A 23805-nucleotide genomic window follows, 5' to 3' on the forward strand; every position below is an offset into this window, starting at 1 on the left:
TAAACAACTTAATTAAATTGGAAAGAATTATATCACAGAATTGTGGAACATTTACTGAAATAAGATATTTTTCTCTGGTCATTTTTTAAAGCAACAGTGTCTGTGGTGGGTAAAACAGAGCTGACAGATAGAGCTTGTATAGGACATCGTGAATTGCCTAGAAATAAACAACTTGTCTGCAGCTATTTAGCACCATATAGATAAATCACTAAAAACTGCTAATATCCATTACATTAAAGTAATGATGTAAAAAACAACAAAAAGTACTTAAAGCGCCATGTTCTTTATTTCATCTAATATAAAAGTCAGTTTATGAGGAGTATTTATTTTACTGTAATTGGTGAAAACAACTTACCCAAATCAAGTCATCTGCCTTTGAACAGCCACTCACAAGACCAGTCAACAGAAGACAAGCCTGTACTATCTGACAGGGAAAATAGCGTCAAGTTTCAATATTTGTCAGTATTTTGAAAGGCGCTTTCTGCCCTCCACTCACAATGTTTGGATAAACCACCTGCTAAATTAAGACTTAGCAACAGCATCAAACGTTTTTTCTTTGTCTAAATGTTTTGTAAGTACTGCATTGTTTGAAGATAAGAAGCCTATATTTTGGAGCTGACTAAAAGTAAGTTTGTTGCTGTGGCTTTCAGAAAGCTAGCTAACTGCAGCTATTCCTTCGGAGATGGAATTGCCTGTGTAACACAGAAGGGATAAGGAAACCTGAAATTTTCAATAATGTGAATGGTTAATAAAAATGAAATACTAAATATTGTATGTATTTGTAAAAATACTTAGGATGAGTACTTATTAAATATGTATTCATTCTTGAGATTTAAATTAATTTGCAAAACAACGTCCTGCTTTGAAGCATTCAGCAAGTGGAAAAACGTTTGCTTTACTTGTGGAATAACAGGAATTCACCATGCTCAGAACCATCAAACCCTTCGCTAATTCGTAGAAACAAATGCATGAAATCGCTCAGTCCAATCCAACAGCATCTGTACGAATGCTTTTCGAGTAAAACCCTAGGCAGGATTTACAACGATACAATGCCCTGACATGTCATACCAATGTTGCAGTGATTTTTGTTGGAGAAGATGGCGAAACGCCTGCCGAAAAGGACATTTGCATCTGTCCCATAGGCAACTCCTGTGAACAGATTTCCACGCTCAATATGACTTGCGATCCTATGGTTTACCCACTTTTAATCCCTTATGGAGACATTGGCTGGCACAAAGATTTACAATATGTTCCCGATAAAAGAAGCGCCAAGCGAATAAGGCTTACTCAATGCCAATTTTACGCATACAGATTAGCTATGAGGAATACATTTCGTATTTTTCAATTAACAACATTTTGGACAAACAATCTTTGAATGCCTGTCAGACAGCCTTGAATGCCTATCAGACAGCCTTGGAGTCACTATCGCTCCTCACCCATTAACAGCTGTGTTTGGTGGACTCCCAGATGGGCTTAGACTTACACTGCTGGAAGAGTCCAAGCCCACCTGTTATAAGTATGTGGGTAACTGATGCTCTATACTATTTGAAATTGGAAAAAAAAAATTCTCGCTTAAAGGATCTGTTCAAAACAAAGATTTGAATCAAAGCTTAGAATAAGCAGTTAACTTGGGGAAAGGGCATTCTCCTTTCTTTGTTTTTAAAGATTTGCCCTTGCTGTTGGCTCTCCTCTCTTTCTTTCGGGTGGGGGTTGAATTCTGATTTGCTAAGTTTGACTTGAGTGTATGGAATTTTGTTCTCTTTAAATAAAATCAATAAAAAATAAGAATTACTTGTGGATGAATGCTCCGTTAGTATACATTAAAAGTCAAATGGTAATATATGATGTAGCATAAAATTACTAAATACAGTTTCACTTAACAGTCATGGGGCAAATAATACAATTAAAAAAAGAATCACTATCTTCAGAAATGACAAACCTGGCCAAAATAAGTGTTTTCATAGAACATTTTAGCAAAGATATAAAAGCCAGATAAATGAGATGTGAAAAAGCTGCATGACTATATACACCCGATCCTCAACATTCATGTTTTTAACTTTCGCAACTTCAAACATTGGCACAATTTTTATTACAACCTTATTTTTACTTTTACTTTGGCAAATGTGCTTATTCTCAGGCTTCATGGCTGTGTGCAGTAGTGAAAAAGATGAGAGGTGCAATGCGCACAAATGTGGGAAGCAGCTAATTGTGTTAAGGAATTGACAAGAAGGCCACAGACATCATGGCAGCCAATCCGATCATCAATCACAAATACAAGGTTACATGTCAGCTCGCCTCTGCTTCACTCTCATAATCCAAGATCCTTAAGAATCTCAAGCGGTGCACAGAGAAGATGTCACTGATAGATTATATCAAGACTTTGTGTCCTTTACAATCTCCAGTGCGATTCACCAGCATGAAGGACACTGTGTCAGAGGTGATGCCGAGACCTTGCCAGACTCGAACATCTTGCGACAGCACCAATTAGGCTTTTTTTTTTTTTTTTTTATTGGGATATTAGCACAAAACATCATATAATTCTAGAGAATAACTAACAAGAACACTTTTTTGCTTATTTTACCAAATTTTATGCATAAAAGTGAATCTTGAGAAATCTCTAGCAAAACATTCGATTTTTTTGGTGGTTGCGGAAACCAAACCCACTACCTCCCATTGGTTCAATCTGTTAACATTCACATCTTTGACTATCTCACTGTTCTCTAGCAACGTTTGACCCGTGAAAGTCGAGGACTATAATTATTTTTAAATATTATATTAAACATCTAAATTACGAATGACTAGCAATATCTTCTTAATTGATTAATTTGCTTAGTTTATTGTATATAGTGAGGTCAGTGTTTTGTTCACCCTGTATTTGTGTCTTAAATGTATATGCCTAGTACAGACATTTTCTCTGCTTGAATTTTTACAGCTTCTGTAATTTTTAACAATAGTATTTTTTTTAAGTTGTAGACTTACAAGATTTAACACAGGATGGACGTTACCTGGTTCTTTTAGCAAAAATACAAAGCAAAATGGAAAAAACTGAACAAGCAATTTTTTCATTACAAAAGGTACTTTTTTTTTTTTTTACTTCTGAAGTCAAGTGTTAAAATTAATGTTTATCACAGAGCTTTTGAGATATGTCATTTCAAAGTATTATAAATATCACCAGCAGAGTATTCATTTAAAATAACTATTTTCTGTATGTATAGAATAACTGATGTAGAATGACATGCATTGTGACTGAGATTGTAGAAGACTGTAGATATCCTTAGTGTTTTAAGTATCTAGCCATTGTTGAAAAGTAATTCAGCAAGACCATTAGCTTATGCAAAAAGCTGTGTCTGTTCTAATTTGCTTTTTCGGTCTATAGTTAGTTTGAATAGCTTTTTTTTACTTAAAAAAATTCTACCTAAAGTACATATACATTTATTGATCAGGAAGAGGTTCAGAGGTGTCAGCAGATTTTTATTAAAGCATGATATTCCAGTCGGCTTATAGAAACCCAGTTTTACTTGGAAACCTATATTACTAATTGAAAAATTGTATAACAGGTTTTATTAAAATATATGCAGTTCAAGTCTAGTGACAAACTTGAAACAAAATAAAGGAAAGAAGTAAACATCCGGACATTAAAAGAAAAGTTTAGGTTAACAAATACTGGTAAATAATATATCTTTCATAGTTATACATAAAGTCCCTTTTAGGGGAACAAGTAATGGGTTAACAGGTTACAGTTTTTTCTGAAGCAAAATTAATTAAGCTTGAAAGTGGATTGTAAGCAATTCCTGCATGTGTCCCAAATTTTATTGATTACTTACAAACCCTGTGTTAGAACAAACTGTTGCTGCACTCTACGGAGCATTATTTTAACGATATGCCACTGTAATATTGCTATTATATTGCTACAAAGGAAGACTGAAAGACCATTATAACCCTGCAAATTATAGGTCATTCTTTTTGAGAAATTGCAAAGAAGGCCAGAGTATCGGTGAGTACGATTTCCTAAACCATTAAAAGAAACTTGGAAACTCTGGCAGGAACAGGTCTGGTGGACCCAAAGCCACAACAGACTGGCAAGGCAAGTTTTTGAGAATCAACAGCTTGTGTGTATGATCCGACCACATGCAAAAGTGGGACATCATCATCTTGTAAAGCAAAAGCAAAATAATAAAGTGGGCATTGTCAGAGGTATTCAGGTGACCAGTGTAATAAATATTAATTTTTTTATCTGGCTGTAGCCTTCCTTGTTGGTTTTCTCTCTGTTGCTCTTGTTCTCATTGACTCAGCCTTTGTCGGTGTCTTGTGCTTGTTCATTCCATCTTTTCTTGTCTTAGTAGATGATAAGTTATACTTGATAGTAGTTGCAAAAACTGATTAAAAACATCTTTTCACATCTTGGATGCCATTCTCCCATGTACTTCATACCAAATATTGGTAAATGCAATCCTAACTTTAATGTGAATTTACCAAACTATTAACAACACTGATGTGGCCAAGTAAGTGAATGTTTTAGCCTGAGCGTTCATCTATATTCCAGAGACAAACTGGCAAAAGCTGCAACAGCTGCTGTCAGGTTCTTTGTTCCTCTGTTCTAAGAGGTGGCAGTGGGACTTGAGCAGCTGTAGTTTTTTTTTTTTTTTTCTTCTCCCTAATTATGCTGTTCTTTGTTAGGAAAGTCTTCAAGAACATGCTTCTAAAGTGCATTCTACCTTTTCCTCATCCTGCTCAAATGTTTCACTAAAACCTTTTTAAAGTCGCATGTAAACATAAAAAAGTCAATCTCCTCTAAGGTGGAGGTAGCTGCAGACTTTGTCTACAGTGAATCTTAAAGACTATTTATTAATCCATTTTGAGTGATTAAATGGTGCATTTGTGTACAGAATAGGAAACAAAATACTTTTCCCTTAACTGCAGTAAAAATAAAAACAATCTGCAGATAGTTGCATATCTTTAGCAACCATACAGCTCCCTAATATCTATCCTTGGTTTTTCTACATAGGGATCATGCAGAACCAGGGCATTTTTGGCACAAGATAGAAACCAGCTTTATTTTAATTAATTTTATGCATGCCTTCAGCATTGACTTATATGATAAGACTGATGGAATATGTCTTACATCATGGCAACTCCCTTTCTCGGTGTGAGTTTGGAGTCAACTAACAAGGTTCCTCAATGCTGTGTGCTAGATAACACAGTCACCATCCAGGTCCTTCAGATGCACAAGACAGTCAAACACCTGTAATGCTGTGGTTGATGCTCCTGATCACCTGTGCACCTTATACAAGGACTGGGTGATTTTTTGTTTTTTATGAAGTTATTTAATTTGAACTATTGTTCTAAAATTATTTTCAAACCTGAAAATTGCAATTTTTTGGTACCAAATGGTACAATTTAAACATTCAAGCAAACACCTTAGATTAATCAGCTGGTGTGTGTACTTTGGAGTTCCATCAGCCCCTGAGCCTGCTCTCGATGCAGAGGAGCAACTGAGATTCCAAGAGTGGGGATTGGGGAAGAAAATGGGGCACGCTTCTCAGTTTGGATGGGGATAGTGCCATGAGCTTGGGTGTGCACAGGACGTTGAATTTCTCTGCTGTGCTGGAGCTGAATGGAGCCTGTGGGATAGTGACATGTAAAGCTCTTGTGGACTAGTGTGACTTTGAAACAAGAAGCTGAAAGTACAAGTCACTTAAAATAAAAGAAAAAAGTAAAGGACTGAAGTGAGAACATCTCACATGCCTGTAACAATAGTAGGGCTGTAAATAGTTACTGATAATGTTATTGCTTTGTTGAGTATTTTTGTTGGTTGGACTTGGGAATTGGCATTACAATATTAATACAAAAAATATGAAGAGTGGCAGTTCTCATATGAATTAGTTTGTTCCAGAAAAAGACTGCAGTGTGACGTTGGCTGTGTGAAATTGGTTTAGGAAAGAAAGAACAAATGTAGAACAAACTAAATTAAAATAGTTTACGGAAAGACAATAGCAGTTACAAATGGAAGCACGTCCAGTTTATTTCAGCACTTAAAAGAGAAACAACAGAATGGAACTTGTGTGAAAAAGCATGGGACAAAGATAAAGTCTACCCCCAACCAACAGATCCTCAGCATTCTACCCCCTGCTTCAGCATGGACTGCACAGGATTTCGTTAGGAGCAGAGCATACCTTGTCTGGAGACAGGGAAAGAATATGCTGGGGCTGTCCATAATGCCTTCTTAGCCTACAGTTGTGACTAGGCTATGGTAAAGAGAAGGACGAGAAGGCTGCCGATACCAGGAGCAAAGCACTCCTCTACAGGTAACTCACTCCAGAGACCTTTAGTTACAGTAGAGAGAACAAGCTGGCTGATTGCAAGCTAAACTGTTTGTTGTAAGAAAAGAAAAGTCACTTATGGAATAGTGGAACTTGTGTCTTAGGTATAAGGAAAAGCAAAAAAAGAAAGTTACAAAGAAGACTGCAAAGTTTAAGGAAAGGTCCCTGTAAGTTGAGTGAAAGGAATTTTTGTAAAAATAAACTATAAAAAGAAAAAAGTACAGCACAGTCTGCAAAGAAAGAAGTTATATTATTTTGCACCTTTTCTCATTGACAATACAAAATAAAGTTTTGTATTTCTATATTTTCTGTTTGCAAAATGTGTACAACCTACTAATTTTGTGATTTTTTTTTTTTTTGGTCCAAATGTTTAAAAAAGTCATAAATCGTCCATAAATTTTAAGAAAAGGAAGGTTTTATTATTTGCTATATTGCCCAACCCTACCTCATACCCTGCACTCAAAAAGTAACCCACACGTGTCTGCCTCTCTCGACTAGAGTTTCCTCTTGTGACACTTGCAGGAGGATGCACCTTGCTTAGCTGTAACCTCATCCTGAAGGTCGGTTTCTTTAATCAAAAAAGCTCTACCTCTTTTGTTTTATAATCATAAACAGTTGCAAGGAACTGGGCATATTTGGTAAAGCACAGGCAGACCCACCTTAACATAAATAAGAGTAAAAACTGAATTGGACAAACGTTCTCAAAACCATTTCACAATCCAAACTAAATATGGCTATGATCTAAGGAGCTCACTTCTTTGATGATGAAGTAATTGCTTCTAAAAGAAAAGAGTTTTGTGTATAGACTATCATTTAATCCTGACTAAGAGAGAAAGGCGTCTTCTATCATGACATATGTAACCTACAGACCATCATGTAATATCTACTCCAGAGAGGGCGGTGTTGTGAAATCGAGAAAATAGCCAATTGGAAGTTGAGATTTTGTTTTAAATACAGAGATGTAGGTGACAAAGTCACACGCCTGGAGTTTTAGTGCCAGTAATTAATATACAAGAATAGATCTACAACTGTGAATCTGAATTTCAATATTCTGAATCAATAAGGCATTATTCTTAATTTGAATATTAGAAATCTACAGCTTGTGATCCTTCACTGCTCACTACCAGAAGATTGTCCACTTTCTAAAATGTTTAAATATTATTTCATCAATAATATGGAATTCAGTATGGACTTGTGAAAAGAAATGAGATAATTGCTCCTAGTCCTGCTGCTAGTGCTCCCCAATACCCGCTTCCTTACACCCTAACAATCCAGAAACCAACAAGCACAGTGGGCACCCTATTTCTATCCATTCTTTACTTATATAAAATGTGAAACTTGAGACTCTGTAGCTCTGCTACCTCCCCATCTCCTTTCTTGAGCATATAAACAGATAAAACTCTTAAGGTTTGTTTCAAATTGAGCCCTGTGGTAGTTTTGCTGCAACAAACAGGAGGGAGAAACATTAGAAAAAGCAACATTATTTTCACTCATTTTAGTATAACTCTAAAACTAAAGACAAAGTGTTAGTTTTACATAATTATACATAATGTTTTAAATGTATTATTCTAAAATGTTTAAAGTTTGATAAAGATTTTTTTCTTTCCTTATAGGCTAGGGATGTACAAGCTCGAGTATTAAAACGTGTTCAGCTTGAGCAACCTGATTCAGCTTTAGTCCAAAAGCAGTTGGCAGCAGAAATTTGTTCAGAGATTGCCAGACACTACACATCTCAAAGAGATTACGAGAAAGCCATCAGATTTTACAAAGAAGCACTTGTTTATTGTGAGACCGATAAAAAGGTTAGTTCAGCTGTTGATCTTTAAAACTGTGCCATTTCAAAAGGCTTTCTTTAGTGCAGCTGTACATAAATAATGACTACTTTGGGTCCACTGTAAAAGTATCCTATGGGCCATATTCATTATTTTGTTAAGAAAATGCAGTCAGTTTTGCTCAGAGTCACCCTTTGTTTTCCTGAGACATTTTATTAAAATATGAAGTGAAACAATTTAATTTCACAGTTCTTTGAAAAAAATATTCATTGTGTATCGAGTTATTACTTTCTAAGGAGACTGAGTTATTAATATACTGTATAGCTTCCAAATAAAAGGTTTATGGTATTACACTATTAAACACGTTGTTAGTTTTGTTTGCTTAACAAAGCTTACAACACAAACACATTTTCATATGCCGCCTTTCAATTTAGCCTTTAGGTTTTGTTACTCCATGCAGTACATGAAAAAATTTTACATTTTTGTTAGCGATAATGAAAATAAATTTTGAAAACAAAGAAGAATCTAAAGGTCCAGATGTTTCTGCAGTGGAAAATATTCACTAATTAGAGCCGGTTAGTTTTATTGTACTCCACTTAAAGTTGTGTCTTACATGTAAACTCTTCTCTGATTTTACTTGTTTATTTTTTGTTCAGGTGATGTTAGAACTTGCTCAGTTATATCTAGCACAAGGTGAAATTGATGCCTGTCAGATGCAATGTGAAATCCTCCTAAAAACTGATAAGGATAATGAAGCTGCGTCTATGGTGAGTAACCCCCGACACTCACACACACACACATACACACATCCTACCAGATTCACTCAATGAAAAAACTCCTAAACTTTTTTATTTTCTCAAGATGATGGCTGACCTCATGTTTAGAAAGCAAGATTTTGAGCAAGCAGTATTTCACTTTCAGCAGCTCCTAGAACGCAAGCCAGGTAAACATCAAAAGCATTGATTTGTTTTAATAAATAGTTCTAAAAACAATAGGGTAAATTTTAATCTGCAAAATATTTAAATGACTAATTCATATCATAAACTTTTGTTTCAAGACAACTATCCAACCCTGTCACGTTTAATTGACATTTTAAGAAGAGCAGGGAAGTTGGAAGAGGTCCCCAGATTCTTGGAGATGGCAGAAAAATATTCCTCTAGAGCACGACTAGAACCTGGGTTTAACTACTGTAAAGGACTCTACCTCTGGTATGTATATTATGGGTAATTGACCACTTGAAGTATTTGGAAAGATGGAAATTAGTTGATGTGACTGAAATTAAAGCTCTATATTAAACTACACAAATTATTCAGCCATCTGTATGTTTACTGATAACCATGATAGGGTCAGTGAGCCGTCCCTTTATTCAGGCAAAGTCTGAAGCAAGGGAAGTGTCATCCCTGGATAGAAAAGACCACCACCAGCCTATCCATCCATTCATTATCCAAACCTGCTTATCCAGAGTAGGGTGTCAGTGAAGCTGGAGCTTATCCCACCAAGCATCAAGGCAGGAACAATCTCTAAACAGGGCAAAAGCCCATCACAGGGAAATCTCACACACACACACACACACTAGGGCCAATTTAGCAACCCCAGTTTACTTGACCTGCATGTCTTTGGACTGGATAGGAAACACACTTGTGGACATGGAAAGAAGAAGCAGACTTCACGCTGGGAGCACCTGGGAAGCGAAGCACAGTCTTCTTGTTATGAGACTGTGGTGCTACTATGCCACCATACTGCCAGATGCCAGTTAATCACAGTAAATGCTGAGGCAAACACCCACACTCAGTAATTATGCTTTAAATTAAACCACTAAATACCAGGATGTTTTGTTGTGGAAAGTGTGGGTTGCCCTTCTAAAAAATAATCCCCTTTCTGTGCAACACCTACTACTGTACATAACTGTTGCTCAGCCCTTTTTCCCTGGAAGTCCACAGTTTCACAGCCCACAACTCATACCAGTTAATGTGCCTCCTGGGTCTGATGGCTCAAAATCAGTCGTCCCTAAAGCTGCTACTGTGGTCCGATTCTTCATGCTGCTGGATTCCTTTTCTGTGGAATCACAGAATCACTTGACCCCACCCAGCGGTGGTACACCCCTACTTCTGGAACTACGAACTCGCACCCAATCCGCTGTGTTGAGGTCACCCTACACCTTAGGGGAAATCTCCTCCAAACCCCTCTTACGTGATGGCCAGAGCAATAACGAAGATAGCAGAGCAGGTGTTCTCAATTTATGCATTTAATATATCATAGTGTGCCCTCCATATTGTCTGGGAAAAAGACACGTTCTTCAGTGATTTACCCCTCTGCTTCACGGTTTAAAATTGCATATCAAACAATTCAGATGTGTTTAAAGTGCACATTGCAGGTTTTAATTTAATTTCAGTCACACCATGTGGAAATGCCAACACTTTTTATACATGGTCTCCCCATTTCAGGGCACTGTAATGTTTGGGATAATTGGTGCCACAGGTGTTTGTGATTCCTCAGGCGTGTTTCATTGCTTCATAAGACACTTCGGCTTTCTTCTATTCTTTGGAATCTGTAGTTGCCATTATTTAAAATGAGGAGAACAGCTGTGCCAATGAAAGTCAAAGTAGCAGTTATAAGGCTGAAAAACAAGAATAAAAATATTAAGAGACATCAGTAAAACCTTAGGATGACCCAAGTCTACTGCCTGGCATATCATTAAGAAAAAAGAACACACTGGTGACCTCCGTAATCGCAAAGGGACTGTACTGTAAAGGCACTGTATAAGCAGGAGCTGAAGATGGCTGCATTAGAGGCTTGGCAGAGCAAAACCAGCAAAGAAACATTGTGAATCATAGACTTCAAGCAGTCATTGCATAAATTGGATATGCAAGAAAGTATTAAAAAATTTAATAAACCTGCCATTGCTGTGTCCCAAACATTATGGTGCCCTGAAATATGGGGACCATGTAGAAAAAGTGTTGTCATTTCTACATGGTGTGACCAAAATGTATGCAAACTCCCTTCAACTTTAATCATGTGTTAATTGTTTGATTTGCAGTGTTAGATTGTGGAGCAGAAGGGTAAACCAAGGAAAAATGTTTCTCTGTCCCATAAATTATGGAGGGCACTGTATATTATGCCAAAGCAGAAGCAAAATAGGCGCAACAGATTACATGCTAAGACTTGAGCTATAGCAACACTGAAATGTTAGAAGCATCAGTCCATCATTACAGATGATTTCAATCTCTCCTCTTTTCTCAGGTAAGCAGTTCTTACAGTAAATCAGTTACACATTGCTTACAGCTGTCTGTCACCCTCCTCCTAAGGCTCTGGGTCACATCCATTCACTGACCCTTTGCATTTCCCTCTGCTCTTGCCTGGCTTCGGACCATGCGTGTATGAGCTGACCCCCAGGTTTCAGCTTACTTGAGGTTTTGTACGTCTACTTCTTCAACAACTGCTTGGCAGCAGCAGCACTTTAACTTCTTTGCAAGGTTAGGGTCCCAGCTTACAACCTATCAGAGGTGAGCTGTGGTTAATGGTCGAGAGAGCTGCCCATGAGCCCAGCATGCAGCTTACACATCTTTTCCTTAACCTTACATATAAATATCTTAGCTTTTAACACCTGTTTGATATACCTGCAAGAAAATGCATCAGTAGTCTTAACAGCAAAGTATATAATCAACACCACACTTGCAGATCTTGGAGGTCTGGGGAACCTGTAATACCAGGAGAAAGTACATGCAGATGTAATGAAAATGTACAAATTGACGTACAAACAAACAGTGACAAGGCTTGGAGTCTAATGCAGGTCCTTAAAGTTATTAAGTCTTTACTCTATTGTCCTTCCAAGCTGAGTGAAGCACTAACACTTGCTTTATGTGTCAACTACACCAAATACAATATTTTTTCTTTGTTTTTGTAGGGCTGCTCTCCACTTTTTTTTTTTTTTTAAAGTTCAGCATCTAGTCTATTAGTTAATAGTAACTGACTCTCAGAATGCACAGTACCAAGTGCTCTCTATGGCTAATTTTTAAATATCAATATAGTTAGTTTTTTGATGGTGCATTAATAAAGTAAAAGCAAATGCAGTCTATATCAGCACCTGTTGTATTGTGGATACAGCTATGAAAATGCACTTTGGTGATGTCAAAATTTTTAATATGTAGCTTGGGAGTGATTCATATGGCCATCGTCAAGATTCTGAGACATTAGTGGTTAGAAAAAGAAAATCTATCCAAACTCATTTGCAGTTTAAAATACTATTTTCTGAGTAGGTGTTTGCAGCAAGTTAACATTATGGTACACTTATGTTGTCATATGCCTCCAAAGTTTACTTAAGTAAGGTTTATTGTATAAATTTTAAGTTGTGATCGCTTCCATTTGCCATGCATTGACATTGATTCATATGCCTTGTTCATCAGGAAACTATACCAAGCCTTCATTAATGTATCTGCTATTGTATCATTTAGCACAATGGAATTTCTAAACACCATTGCTTATTCTTCAGTTTTCTGAAGTTTCAACACAAAGAATATCATTTATAACAGTCATAAACTTAACTTTAGTTTATATGTAGCATGTAATTAATTTGGTGCATTTTTCAGATATTACATCCCTGCTATACTAACTCCCCCAGAATCAATAGTAGTAAATTTTGCAACGAACATCTATATATATATATAATTCACTAAGGCAAGACAACCATGGAAAGCACGCCAGAAGGGGCGTGGATTCACTGAGCTGCCGACAAGTAAGGCACCTATGGTGCACGCAGGAAGGAGCCACACCCACCAACTCCTGGCACCTTTGAGCCACGTTGACTGTTCATAGAGGCATGTTTCTCGCGGAGGTGAATCGCCATATGCAGCGTGTAAAACAGTTTGCGAGGGGTATCCCATGGGATCCTTAAAACAATCCTTTACAACTGAGGTTAAAACACAATGAAGTAAGCAGTCTTTAAAAACCGAGTTTTCAGTTGCGGTCTAGCAAACTGTTTTACACACTACATACAGCAATTTGCATCCCCGACAAACATGGGAGCTCCTGCAGGAACACAGAAAGTCTACGTAAGTCACAGGTGCATCTGGACTGTGCAAAGATGACAACGACTCAAGTGACGAGTTGGAGGTGAGCACATGAGTGATGGCGGTCCGCCAGTTTTCAGTCACGGACGATTGTGTGTTGGTTCATTCCGTGCATTGTTATAATGTTGCTTTTCTTGCTGATTAATTACATTACCGATTTTTCAAATGTTAATTTTCTCCCTGTGCTTAAAAATCATTAAAAAACCGGCCTGATTATGCGGCGTATAGTACGCCGCTGGTTGGCTAGTACCACATATTCTGCTCGGAAAAATTCAAAATCATCTGCTTTTTCTTAAAAGAAGATTGGCATACTTTCATCCCAGAACCTCAAAGAAGACAGTAAAAATTGTAAACTCGAAAACAACCAAATTGATGAAACAGCAAGATTTGGTATGTTTGATTAAACTTGGTAATTTCACAACTGCTCAGCTGAAGCAGAGCTCTGAATGCATACATTTTCTCTTCATCATACATTAAAGCTGGCCACCTGCTCAGTTCTGCACCTACCACATTGACCCAGTTTTACCTGGCAAGGTAAAATCTCTTAGCTCCCCCTTAATTAATCTTGTTTAAATGTTAATTGGTTATGAGAGAAATTGTATTGTAGAGAATATGTAATTAGCACAGTTGAAACCTGTCATTGTTTTCAATAAAGCAAATAAATTGTCGTTGGTTAAGAGGTCTGGGTTCAAAATGGCTAAAGCAAAACAATTTTCTCAAGAAATGTCTTCATTTCTATTGTTTTTTTATGTAGGCTATTCCATCTGACACATTAACACAAACCTGCAGGTTTAAAACAATAGTGTCCACTAAAGAGGTCAAACTGGATCTAACCAGGGTAGTAAAATGAAGTGGAAGGCCCAGATGCACCACTGCTGAAATTATACTCAGCCATAAAGATAGATTTTAAAATGATACAATCTGAAGAACCAACAACTCCAACAAGAGCATAATAATTTAAAATAATTCTCCTGAGATTCATCATCAGTCCTCTATTTTGGCAAGCAGGCTATTTCATATTTAGGGGGACAACAAGATGAAGCTGCAACTTCTGAAGTTGATTTATTTTTTGTAATTATATGTAGGCTTATATTTTGTAATCGTGATGTATACATGGATTATGAATGTTAATGAATTTTATCAGGTAAATTCGAATAAAGCCATTCAGTGGATTTTGAAATTTTATGTAAATATAATTGGAGAAAGTGGGGAAAAAACCGATATAGAGTTCAAGTTCTACTTATGATCGTCTCTAAAACATTTTAAATTAACCACAGCTTGGGCATAAAATGTTTTGATATCTTTAAAAATAAAGCATCTTTGTCAACAGTCCTTCTTGAAACCTGAAATAGGAGATCCCAGTGCAGTGGTCTGGAAAGTAAAGGATTGAACAAAACTAAAAGTCACCCCCTCCAAGTTTAGAGCATCTCTCTAGTATACAGTTAGGTCCATAAATATTTGGACAGAGACAACTTTTTTCTAATTTTGGTTCTGTACATTACCATAATGAATTTTAAATTAAACAACTCGGATGCAGTTGAAGTGTAGACTTTCAGCTTTAATTCAGTGGGTTGAACAAAAACGATTGCATAAAAATGTGAGGGAACTAAAGTATTTTTTTTAACACAATCCCTTTATTTAAGGGGCTCAAAAGCTTTACTTCTGAATTCTCCCTCCTAGGTAACACAAAAAAGGAGTATTGGTCCCAGTACTGAACCCAGAGGGCTCCATATTTAACTTCAAACAGGCAATACAAGCATCAGAACCTTGAACATATTAAAAATATTAATAAATATGAACATAAAATGCCATGCAATCTAGAAATGTTTTAAGTGGATTACAAAATGAATAGACAAATATAAACTAAAGGTGCCCAACATAATTATCAAGCCTTTGTAATAGAATGTTACAAAGAATGTTTATTTATATACAAATTGAATTTATTACTTGGTGGAGCCTTAAAGGAATACTTCACCCAAAAATGATTTTTAATATGTTACTTACCCCATGTACATACTTTGTAGTAGTGGCCATGATCAATTAACAGACGGGAATTATGCAACACAAGTATTTTGATTGTTTTTTTCCTCTAATGGACGTTTTTCACATAAATAAATGCATAATTAATAATAAGATAAGATAATTAATAATAAGATAAATAAATACACACACACCGGAATGACTAAAAAGGAAGAACATTAAAAAGAAAGGAAACTTCTGATTTGACAGTCTGTATCTTGCAGGGGGTGTTAGCTCCCTTGTTGGAATGATTTCTTTTGTAATTGCGGCGTGTTACATAACCTCGAAAACTATACAGATATAATATAAAAAGGCAATACCCCTTCCTTAGTGATACGGCAGTAAGAAATCACGTAATAAATAATTTAGCTTCCTTTAATGACGGCTTACGCTGCATAACAGATGAAGGAAGCCAATGGCAAGAACCCAGTTCGGGAGTGGGGGCCCGATGTGTAGAGTCTGTCATTTTTGCTGCTGCGTTGGAAGGATTTTCAGGATCGGATGGCGTTATCTCCCATCTGTCCGTCGGCTTCACAGGTGTGCCGGGCAATGTTCCAAGGCTTTATACTCTTTCTTCATGTGCAGGCCCCCACTTAGGTGAATCATGCCATTCCAAACAAGGCAAAAAAAAATGGTTACAGTTTCATATGACTTTGGTACACAAAAAATAGTATACAATGGTCATCAGTCTGACTGCCCATTTTGCAGTTGTCCCTGACTGTCTTGCCTTATAATGTTTGCCTAGCAGTTCTTATATGGTGAACCCCTGTGCTAAATCTGGCTCTGTGTCAACTATGCATGTGAGTAGAAAGAAAAGTAGATTTATAAAATATATTTACACAGAGCAGAGTGACATAATAAACTTGTACACTATTACACCATCGGCCCTAGTGAGGCATTATGTGGGTGTATTGCTGTTAGTATAAAGGAGCTCCTGTAGTGTTTCTTGACACATTTCTGCTGAATAATTTGTTGAAAGATAGTTTTAATTCTCTCCTTTGCTACTACCTCCAGAGAGTCCAAAGTGTGTTCCATAACTGAGCCTGACCTTTTAATTAGCTTGTTGATTTGGTGGACCTCTCGTGAAGTGATATTACCAGCCCAGCACACCACAGCATCGAAAATTGCACTGCCCATCACAGAGTTGGAGAAGATGTGAAGGATGTCATTTCCCATTTTAAAGGAATGCAGTCTCCTAAGGAAGCCTGCTCTGCCCTTTCTTCTATAGTTCCTCTGTGTTACGAGACCAGTCCAGTGTCTCATTGATGTAGACCCCCAAGTACTTATAGCAGTGCACCATTTCTATATCCACTCCTTGAATTTCCCCTTGGGATTAATAAAGTATCTATCTATCTTGAGTAGTGACTGTACGTAGAGGCCATCTGGTGCAAATCAATAACCAGTTCCTTGGTTTTGTTAAGCTGGAGACAATTCTTTCTGCACCAAGAAACAAACTTCTAAACCCAATACCGATAGTCTGCCTCATCCCCGTTATCAATATAACCCATAAGTACAGAATCCTCTTGATAATTTCTTCAAGTGACATGACTTTTAGTTCTGCTATGTGATAAACTTGTTTCTGTCCATTCTGCATGAAACATGAGATAAAAAATTGTTCACACTCGCCACTACAAACTACATGCGGTAAAATTAAAAAATAACATTTTTGGTTGGAGTATTCCTTTAAGACTCTAATTTCAAGAATTCTATTATAGACATGTTTGTACATATGTTTTTTGTGGTATTTGTACTTTATTTATTTGAACTGTGTTAAGTCAGTGTGTAGAGTGCTGCTGCAACCTGGTAACAAGTGGTGTTAGGTATACAATTTTAATTGCAAATAGTTTAGGAAATAGGAGAAAATAAAATTTTGTATCTGGATGCAATTTGAGATATTTGCATTATGTGTTGTTATTGTGGGAAGTGGCTTCTGGGAGGCATTCAGGAATGGAAAACCTTGTCAAGGCTACCACTATTCAAGTTTATACCTTATCAGTCAGTTGCTGCTAAACTGGCCATTGTAAGCTAATAGTATGATGACATTTGGTTTACTTTTAATATGTAACACAGTTAATTTAAAGAATGCTAAGATAAACTATCAATACTTTGCATCAAACTAAAGCATTATGCCTGTGTATCTAAAACAGACTTTGCTTAGTAAATGGAGATTCCGTTTTTTTATATTTGTGTCATAACCTAGGTTCCTTTCTAGCTGAATTTGAAATTTACCCTACAACAACGTAAAAGGTTTGATTTAAAGACATCTGCTACATTTTAAAAGCTTTATATGTAGTACATCATTAATGCACGCCATGTAGAGAATCTGAATTTCATTTTTAGATTTAATACTATTTGTTTTTGCTGCAGTTTTTAGGTACAGGTAATGTTGAGCCAGCCAAGATTTTAATGTTATTTTAATGTCATTTGTAAGACGTCTCTTCACTAGGATAATCAGTAAAAACCTCAGGGGAGAAGAAGATAATAGAAGGTACATCAATAAGTTTACCATCATAGGCCTTGCTGGCACTTTTTTCTTCAACTAATCTATCTGGCTGTTTTCACAGCTTCATTAAAGCTCCTTCTCCTGCTTTTGCCTCCCAACAGCTACAAAACTTGCTCTGCTCAGCACTGTCCCACTTGGTTTCTTTCTGTCTTCAAAAACAAGAAAATACGTCCTAAATACAAATTTTTTAAGGAAAAAATTTAACATAGCATTTAATTAATGCGTGCTAACATATGCTGATACAAAAACTAAGGGAGATGTTAAATACTAGGGTTCTATTCACATGCATTATTTTAGGTGCAGTTATTAATATTGCAGTTGCATTTTCCTCCACTTTTTGTTAACAGAACAATATGTACTTCACTGCTTGATTCTCTCAACTGAGAAAATTAATTTTTCACCTATGAAAACTGCATTTTTACAAAAAACAGTATAATTTACTTTTCTTTGTGAACCAATATATTTAACCCTACATATACTGTTTGAATACATATAAAATATTTTAATAGTTATATTGTGGTAAATTTTAAAGCAATAATAAGGTTATTTAATATTCCTTACATAATTTATCAAATAGATGAAATTAGGCTAAACCTCTTAAACAAAATGAAGTAATGATATATAGTAATCCCTCGCTATATCGCGCTTCGACTTTGGCGGCTTCACTCTATCGCAGATTTTATATGTAAGCATATCTAAATATATAACGTGGATTTTTCGCTTGGACAATGGATCTTTTTACTTCTGTTAAATGCTTCCTCAGTTGGTTTGGTCAGTTGATTTCATACAAAGGACGCTATTGGTGGATGGCTGAGAAGCTACCCAATCAGAGCACGCAGTTAAGTTCCTGTGTGCTGACTGGCTCAGCGAAGGAGCGCCAAATTAGATTCCGCTGCGTTAACCAGGAAGTCTTGTCTCACTCATTCAGCATAAATGTGTTTCGCTGTGTAAAGAATTAACTTTTGTGCATTTTCTTGCATTGTACGTATTTATTGCTGGTGGCCTGTCTATCATAATTGCTGTAACATAACATGTAACATATGTGATATCGGAGACGCTTGATATCTTATGTATAATATTTAGGTTTTACTGTATATAAACAGTGTGTTTACATAAATAATTTCAACAAATCTTACCTAATATCTAAGATAATACAAAGGGTTTATGCTGTATAACTGTGCGGGAAATGTTTATACAAGTATGGGAGAGTTTATAAGGGATTAAAATATATCAAAATAACCATATAAACATATGGTTTTTACTTCACAGATTTTTACCTTTCGTGGGGGGGTTCTGGAACGTAACCCCCGCGATAGGTGAGGGATGACTTTACTATTATTCATGATATGGAATGTGAAAGTTTTAAAATATTCTGTTTGAAAAAAACAAACTGCAAATGTTTTAAATTTAATTGTCAGCTAGCTTTTTAAAAAATTCACCTGTCAACAAAAGGTATCTTACCAACTATGTCTGTTATTTTATTAGAAATGGTTTAGTTATTTAGAATTCTTTCTGGTGTTTAAGATGATTACGATATTTATGATGTTATGTTAAAGGCCATTAATAACCTTTCACTGCAGCATCTCATTCATTTTAAATTGATTTCTCGTTTCTTCGTCCAGGTACACTGGTGAACCCAATGATGGACTCAGACATTTCAATAAGGCCAGAAAGGACAATGACTGGGGTCAGAATGCAGTGTATAATATGATTGAGATCTGTCTGAATCCAGATAACAATACAATGGGAGGAGAGGTTTTTGAAAATCTTGATGGAGACATAGGGTGAGTTTGTATAGAATAAAGTCAAGTATTCATCCATTCTAAATAATATAAATGAAAAGCTGTCGTCCCAAATAAACCTTATCTGTGTTATCAAGAAATACCATACATTGCAAATATAATTAAATGGCAGAGAGAAAGCAGTATAAATTAAACATTTCAAATTACTCCAAAATGTAACTTATCTCTTTATTATAAAAAAAAATCCTGGAGAGAAACAGTACAGCGACAATATGTGATCTTCACGTTAAGATCACGGAAGACACTTAAAAGACCCGCGAGACTAGAGAGATTGGCCAAGGAGCGTCTAGCAGGGACCTTAAACATGAAATTTTGTGCCAAGAGATTGACCCAGGACCGTCTCGCGATGACGCAAAACATGAGATTCTTGCAAGACACACCCTACTTACAAATAAATAAGAGCAAGAGCAGCCAGCAAACACACTCAGTTGTGTTTTGGCTTTGAGCACACACAGATCCAGGGCTCTCAGCGCATATAAAGTGTTTAAGGACAATACGTTATAAATGAAACTTAGATGACAAAGCGAAGAAGAAAGCAGCGCGGAGAAAAGAGACTCAAAAGCAAATTCAGAAAATAAGGAAAGTAATTATCAGCCCGGTACTAGTGGAATTGAAAAAAAAGCATGTCCAATCGGGACGTTTACATTATACACATGCAGAGCAGGTTAGAGATTATGAAAGTAATGATATGTAATTATCAGCCCGGAACAAGTGGAATTGAACAAAAAGCATGTCCAATCCGGAAGTTGGCACTATACATGCAGAGTAGGGTAGAGATTATGAAAGCGGTGAAATTCGAAAGGCTCAAAAAAAATGGCGCGATATACATGTGGAGAAAGTTAAAGAATATGAATGTGGGAAAATTAGAAGGTATAAAAAAAAAAGAAAGTAAGGATCGCAGGAGTGCAAACAAATGGAAATTATTACTCGAAAAAGAGAAAAGAATCACCACGGACCAGGTGTCATAAAAAAAAAAAAAAGCAGGATAAAGCGAGGTCAGAAATAAAAGACAGAGTAGAAAACAAAGTAAAACGTCATAAAAAGGTTAAAAAACAAGGGGGCCAAACACATGCAGAGCAGGTTAGAGATAATGAAAACTGGAATTCAAAAGACTCAAAAAAAACGTAAGCGCAAAATACATAAAGAGCAAGATACAGAAAATGAAAGCAGAAAAAAACGACCGTGTCAAAAAAAAGAAAGTAAACATCGCATTAACACAAAAAAAGCGAAATTTATTACTCTGAGAAATAACGAAAAGGCGAATAGAGATCGAATATATGGACATAGGTGATATGTCAGAAGTATGTAAATATTGTAAGGCTTTGAAGTTTAAGTCAAGAGAATTTCAAAAACGATGTTTACCTGACATGCATTTATTGGTTACTTTGAAAAAAAATTATTAACTGCTGATGATGTGGATCATTTTGTCTGTGCTGAAATTCCAAACAGAGAAAGCTAACCTGAATTATGGTACAAAGTCATTAAACACAAGTCTGACTGACCTTATTAAAAAGATTCAGCAAGTTGGGACTCGAAAGATTCAAAATATTGTTTTTACAGAAAAAAAAAAATCTTGCAAGTGTGTATCCGGAAAACAAAAACAGGGCTTGGCGAGCAGGGGGCAAAGCCCCCTAATTATTAAAAACAAATTTCTTGTTGAAATTTACAAAACCACTTGTTGATTGATTTCTATGGCAAATTACAAATCCAGCAATTTAAAGTCTAATTTTATCTTGTTATAAAACTAAAGTAGCATGCTGTAAATGTACATTTTCCTAAGGAATTGACTGCCACAATAAAAATGTATGTGTGCCATTGTTTGAGTGCCTGAATCACTATTTGGATGTTCTGTATGTGTATTTCCTCACTGTAAGTCAGGCAGAAAATGTGGCACAAAAGGAAAAGTCCATTTAGGCAGTACTGTATATGGAAAGCAACGCAGTTGTTGTGTGCATGATCTATAGCGCAAGTTGTTTGTACATCTGTTCAGCTTGCTCAGTGGTGAATCACATAAGACTAAGGAATCCTGCAAAACCTCTCAAACTAGTGACAGAAGGCTTCAAGCAAATTTCAGTAGTTAGATTCATTAACCAGCTGTAAAATGCAGTTCACTCTGAGGAATGGAAACAAAATCAGACCTGATTGCAAAAATGTCAGCAGGGGACATGCTAGTCCTCTGCTTTGTGGAAGGTAAGGGCTTTAGAGAACTTGTGAGCTACACTGAGCCAGAGTATGAAGCACACACGAATGTGAACATCTTTTACTTTGTAGTTAGGCTTAAGCAACATATCAATTGAGAAATTTCTTTTTCTTTGGTTTTATTCTTGAATAAACGCATACTTGTTATTTTAGACCTTTTGTGAAAGTGTTTATTAGATATTTGGACTTCAGTCTTCATACATCCTACATTTCACATCAACACTATGTCATTATTACTATAACATATGAAAATATTTTGTTTTAGCTGTGTATTCAGCATTTCTTGCCTCGCATCTCCTCTGTCATTGTATATATAAACAGATCGTTGTAGACACAGAACACACATGAACTTTATATAGTTCAAATCACGGTATTTCATTACCTATATAATTTCTTAGAAACGCATTGCCAGATAAACACTTCAACACAGACTTCAGCTGTGAGGATTGCAGCAGAGGGATGCCTTCATTCTGACTAAATGGGTTGGGGGGTAGCAACAACAACATCTATTTATATTGCACATTTTCATACAAATAATGTAGCTCAAAGTGCAGGCTGCGTTACCCTAATCCACCAATTTTCAAAAGAAACATGGGCTATTAGCACAGTAATAAGGAGCTATGAGCTTCTTGCCGTATTTCAGGAAAAATTAAGAAGGTAGGGCACCACGAAAAAAATGGTAATCTTGATGGATTCTAGTGTTATTGTGTAGCCTTTGTCAGAATGCCTCAAATCTCATATACTTAGCACTGTTTATAAGGTATTGTACTTTATAGCTTCTCCCCACCTTCTCTTCTACATCTTTAACCTCACGCAGTTGCATAGAGTGAAAGACAAGCAGGAGTTAAGTTACATTTTAAATAATGTGTTATTGATAATATTCATAAATAATAACAATAAGCAAAGTACAAGTGAACACTGGCTACCATACAACCTGATAAATACTAGTTTTAGGCATCACAAAGACTTGCAGTTTAAATGTCTCTAGTTAAGTCATCATTTTCTAGCTTTCTTCAGGACATGCCACATGCCTGTCTCAATATGGCTGCTGAGCTGTGCTTCTCAGTGTGGTCAACTTTTCAATCCAAGGTGTGTGAGATGCTCCTTCATCATTATTGTGTGTGAGAGAGAGAGTGGCAGGGGTAAAGCAACCAAATGTATACATTCTCTGTTCAAATCCTATGGCAAGTAGGGCACCATGGTGTACAGAATGGCCTCGATTCAAAGCCTAACAGCCAACTTCAGACTAACAGAATTCTGGTGCGACACATCCCCCCGTTATTGGCTTATTTTCACACCTGCCGCCAAAAACCATTTGTTGAGTGAAGCTTACCAGCTGGGTAGTTTGGCTTTCCTGTGGGAGTTGACTGAGAGAGTCTTGCAGAGAATCACTTGCCAGGCTGGTTTTGGGCACTTCCACCCCACCCTGTCATTATATTAATTTCCTGACTCAGTCCTAAAGTCTCTTGGATTATACATAAAAAGCATATCAGTGACATTAAACACTGATATTACATTTGCTTTGTCTGACTTACAAATAAAGACATAAAAAATATTTATCAAAGTATATACAACATTTCACACCACAACACTCAACCCCTGATATATCTTTTGTAAAAATGTCTTCATGATATAATAAACAGTGTGTTACAGTGATTACTTTTCCTTTGTTCAAAATTGTGTGTGACCATTTGCTCATTACATATCTTCTTTAATTCAAAGACAATCTGAAGAACATGGATATGCTCCCGAAGACTTTTATCCGACTTGCTTCATCTGTTTCTTTACCCTTTTGCAGTCTTCATATGTCATCAGATCTGGTGATTCAAAATGAGACAAGTCCACACCTTCATGTAAACTAACCCACTGCCATTTTAAGTCTATGGTGTGAATTCTTTTCTTAATATATGTTCGAGTTTTGTGTCTAACTGCTAAATTAGACTAGTGTATCAAACTATTCATTAAAAGCATATGCAGCTGTACTATTAACATAAAAAATTTAAAGGGTAACATAGTACAGGTGCCAGTGCCCACCACCTCTGCCCAAGTAAGAGCACATGTGCTTCTGTATAAACTGTTCACAAACCACGATTTATGGCCCTTTTTTACACATTAAGAGATGAC

General features: G+C 36.3%; 1 protein-coding gene across 2 annotated transcripts in view; it reads left to right on the forward strand.

Annotated features, from left to right (window-relative positions):
- ttc21b (tetratricopeptide repeat domain 21B) overlaps positions 1–23805 on the forward strand; it is a 114262-nt gene that overhangs the window by 70129 nt on the left and 20328 nt on the right. The window contains exons 19-24 of one of the 2 annotated variants that reach the window (XM_039757528.1): positions 2974–3074; positions 7934–8122; positions 8749–8859; positions 8954–9035; positions 9150–9300; positions 19303–19464. In XM_039757528.1, the coding sequence (XP_039613462.1) occupies positions 2974–3074; positions 7934–8122; positions 8749–8859; positions 8954–9035; positions 9150–9300; positions 19303–19464 (796 nt within the window). Of the gene's footprint in view, positions 1–2967; positions 3075–7933; positions 8123–8748; positions 8860–8953; positions 9036–9149; positions 9301–19302; positions 19465–23805 lie in introns of both variants that reach the window. The other variant, XM_039757527.1, reaches the window with a different exon arrangement.

This window comes from Polypterus senegalus, chromosome 6 (genome assembly GCF_016835505.1).
Source record: "Polypterus senegalus isolate Bchr_013 chromosome 6, ASM1683550v1, whole genome shotgun sequence".
In the NCBI taxonomy this organism is placed as follows: domain Eukaryota; kingdom Metazoa; phylum Chordata; class Cladistia; order Polypteriformes; family Polypteridae; genus Polypterus; species Polypterus senegalus.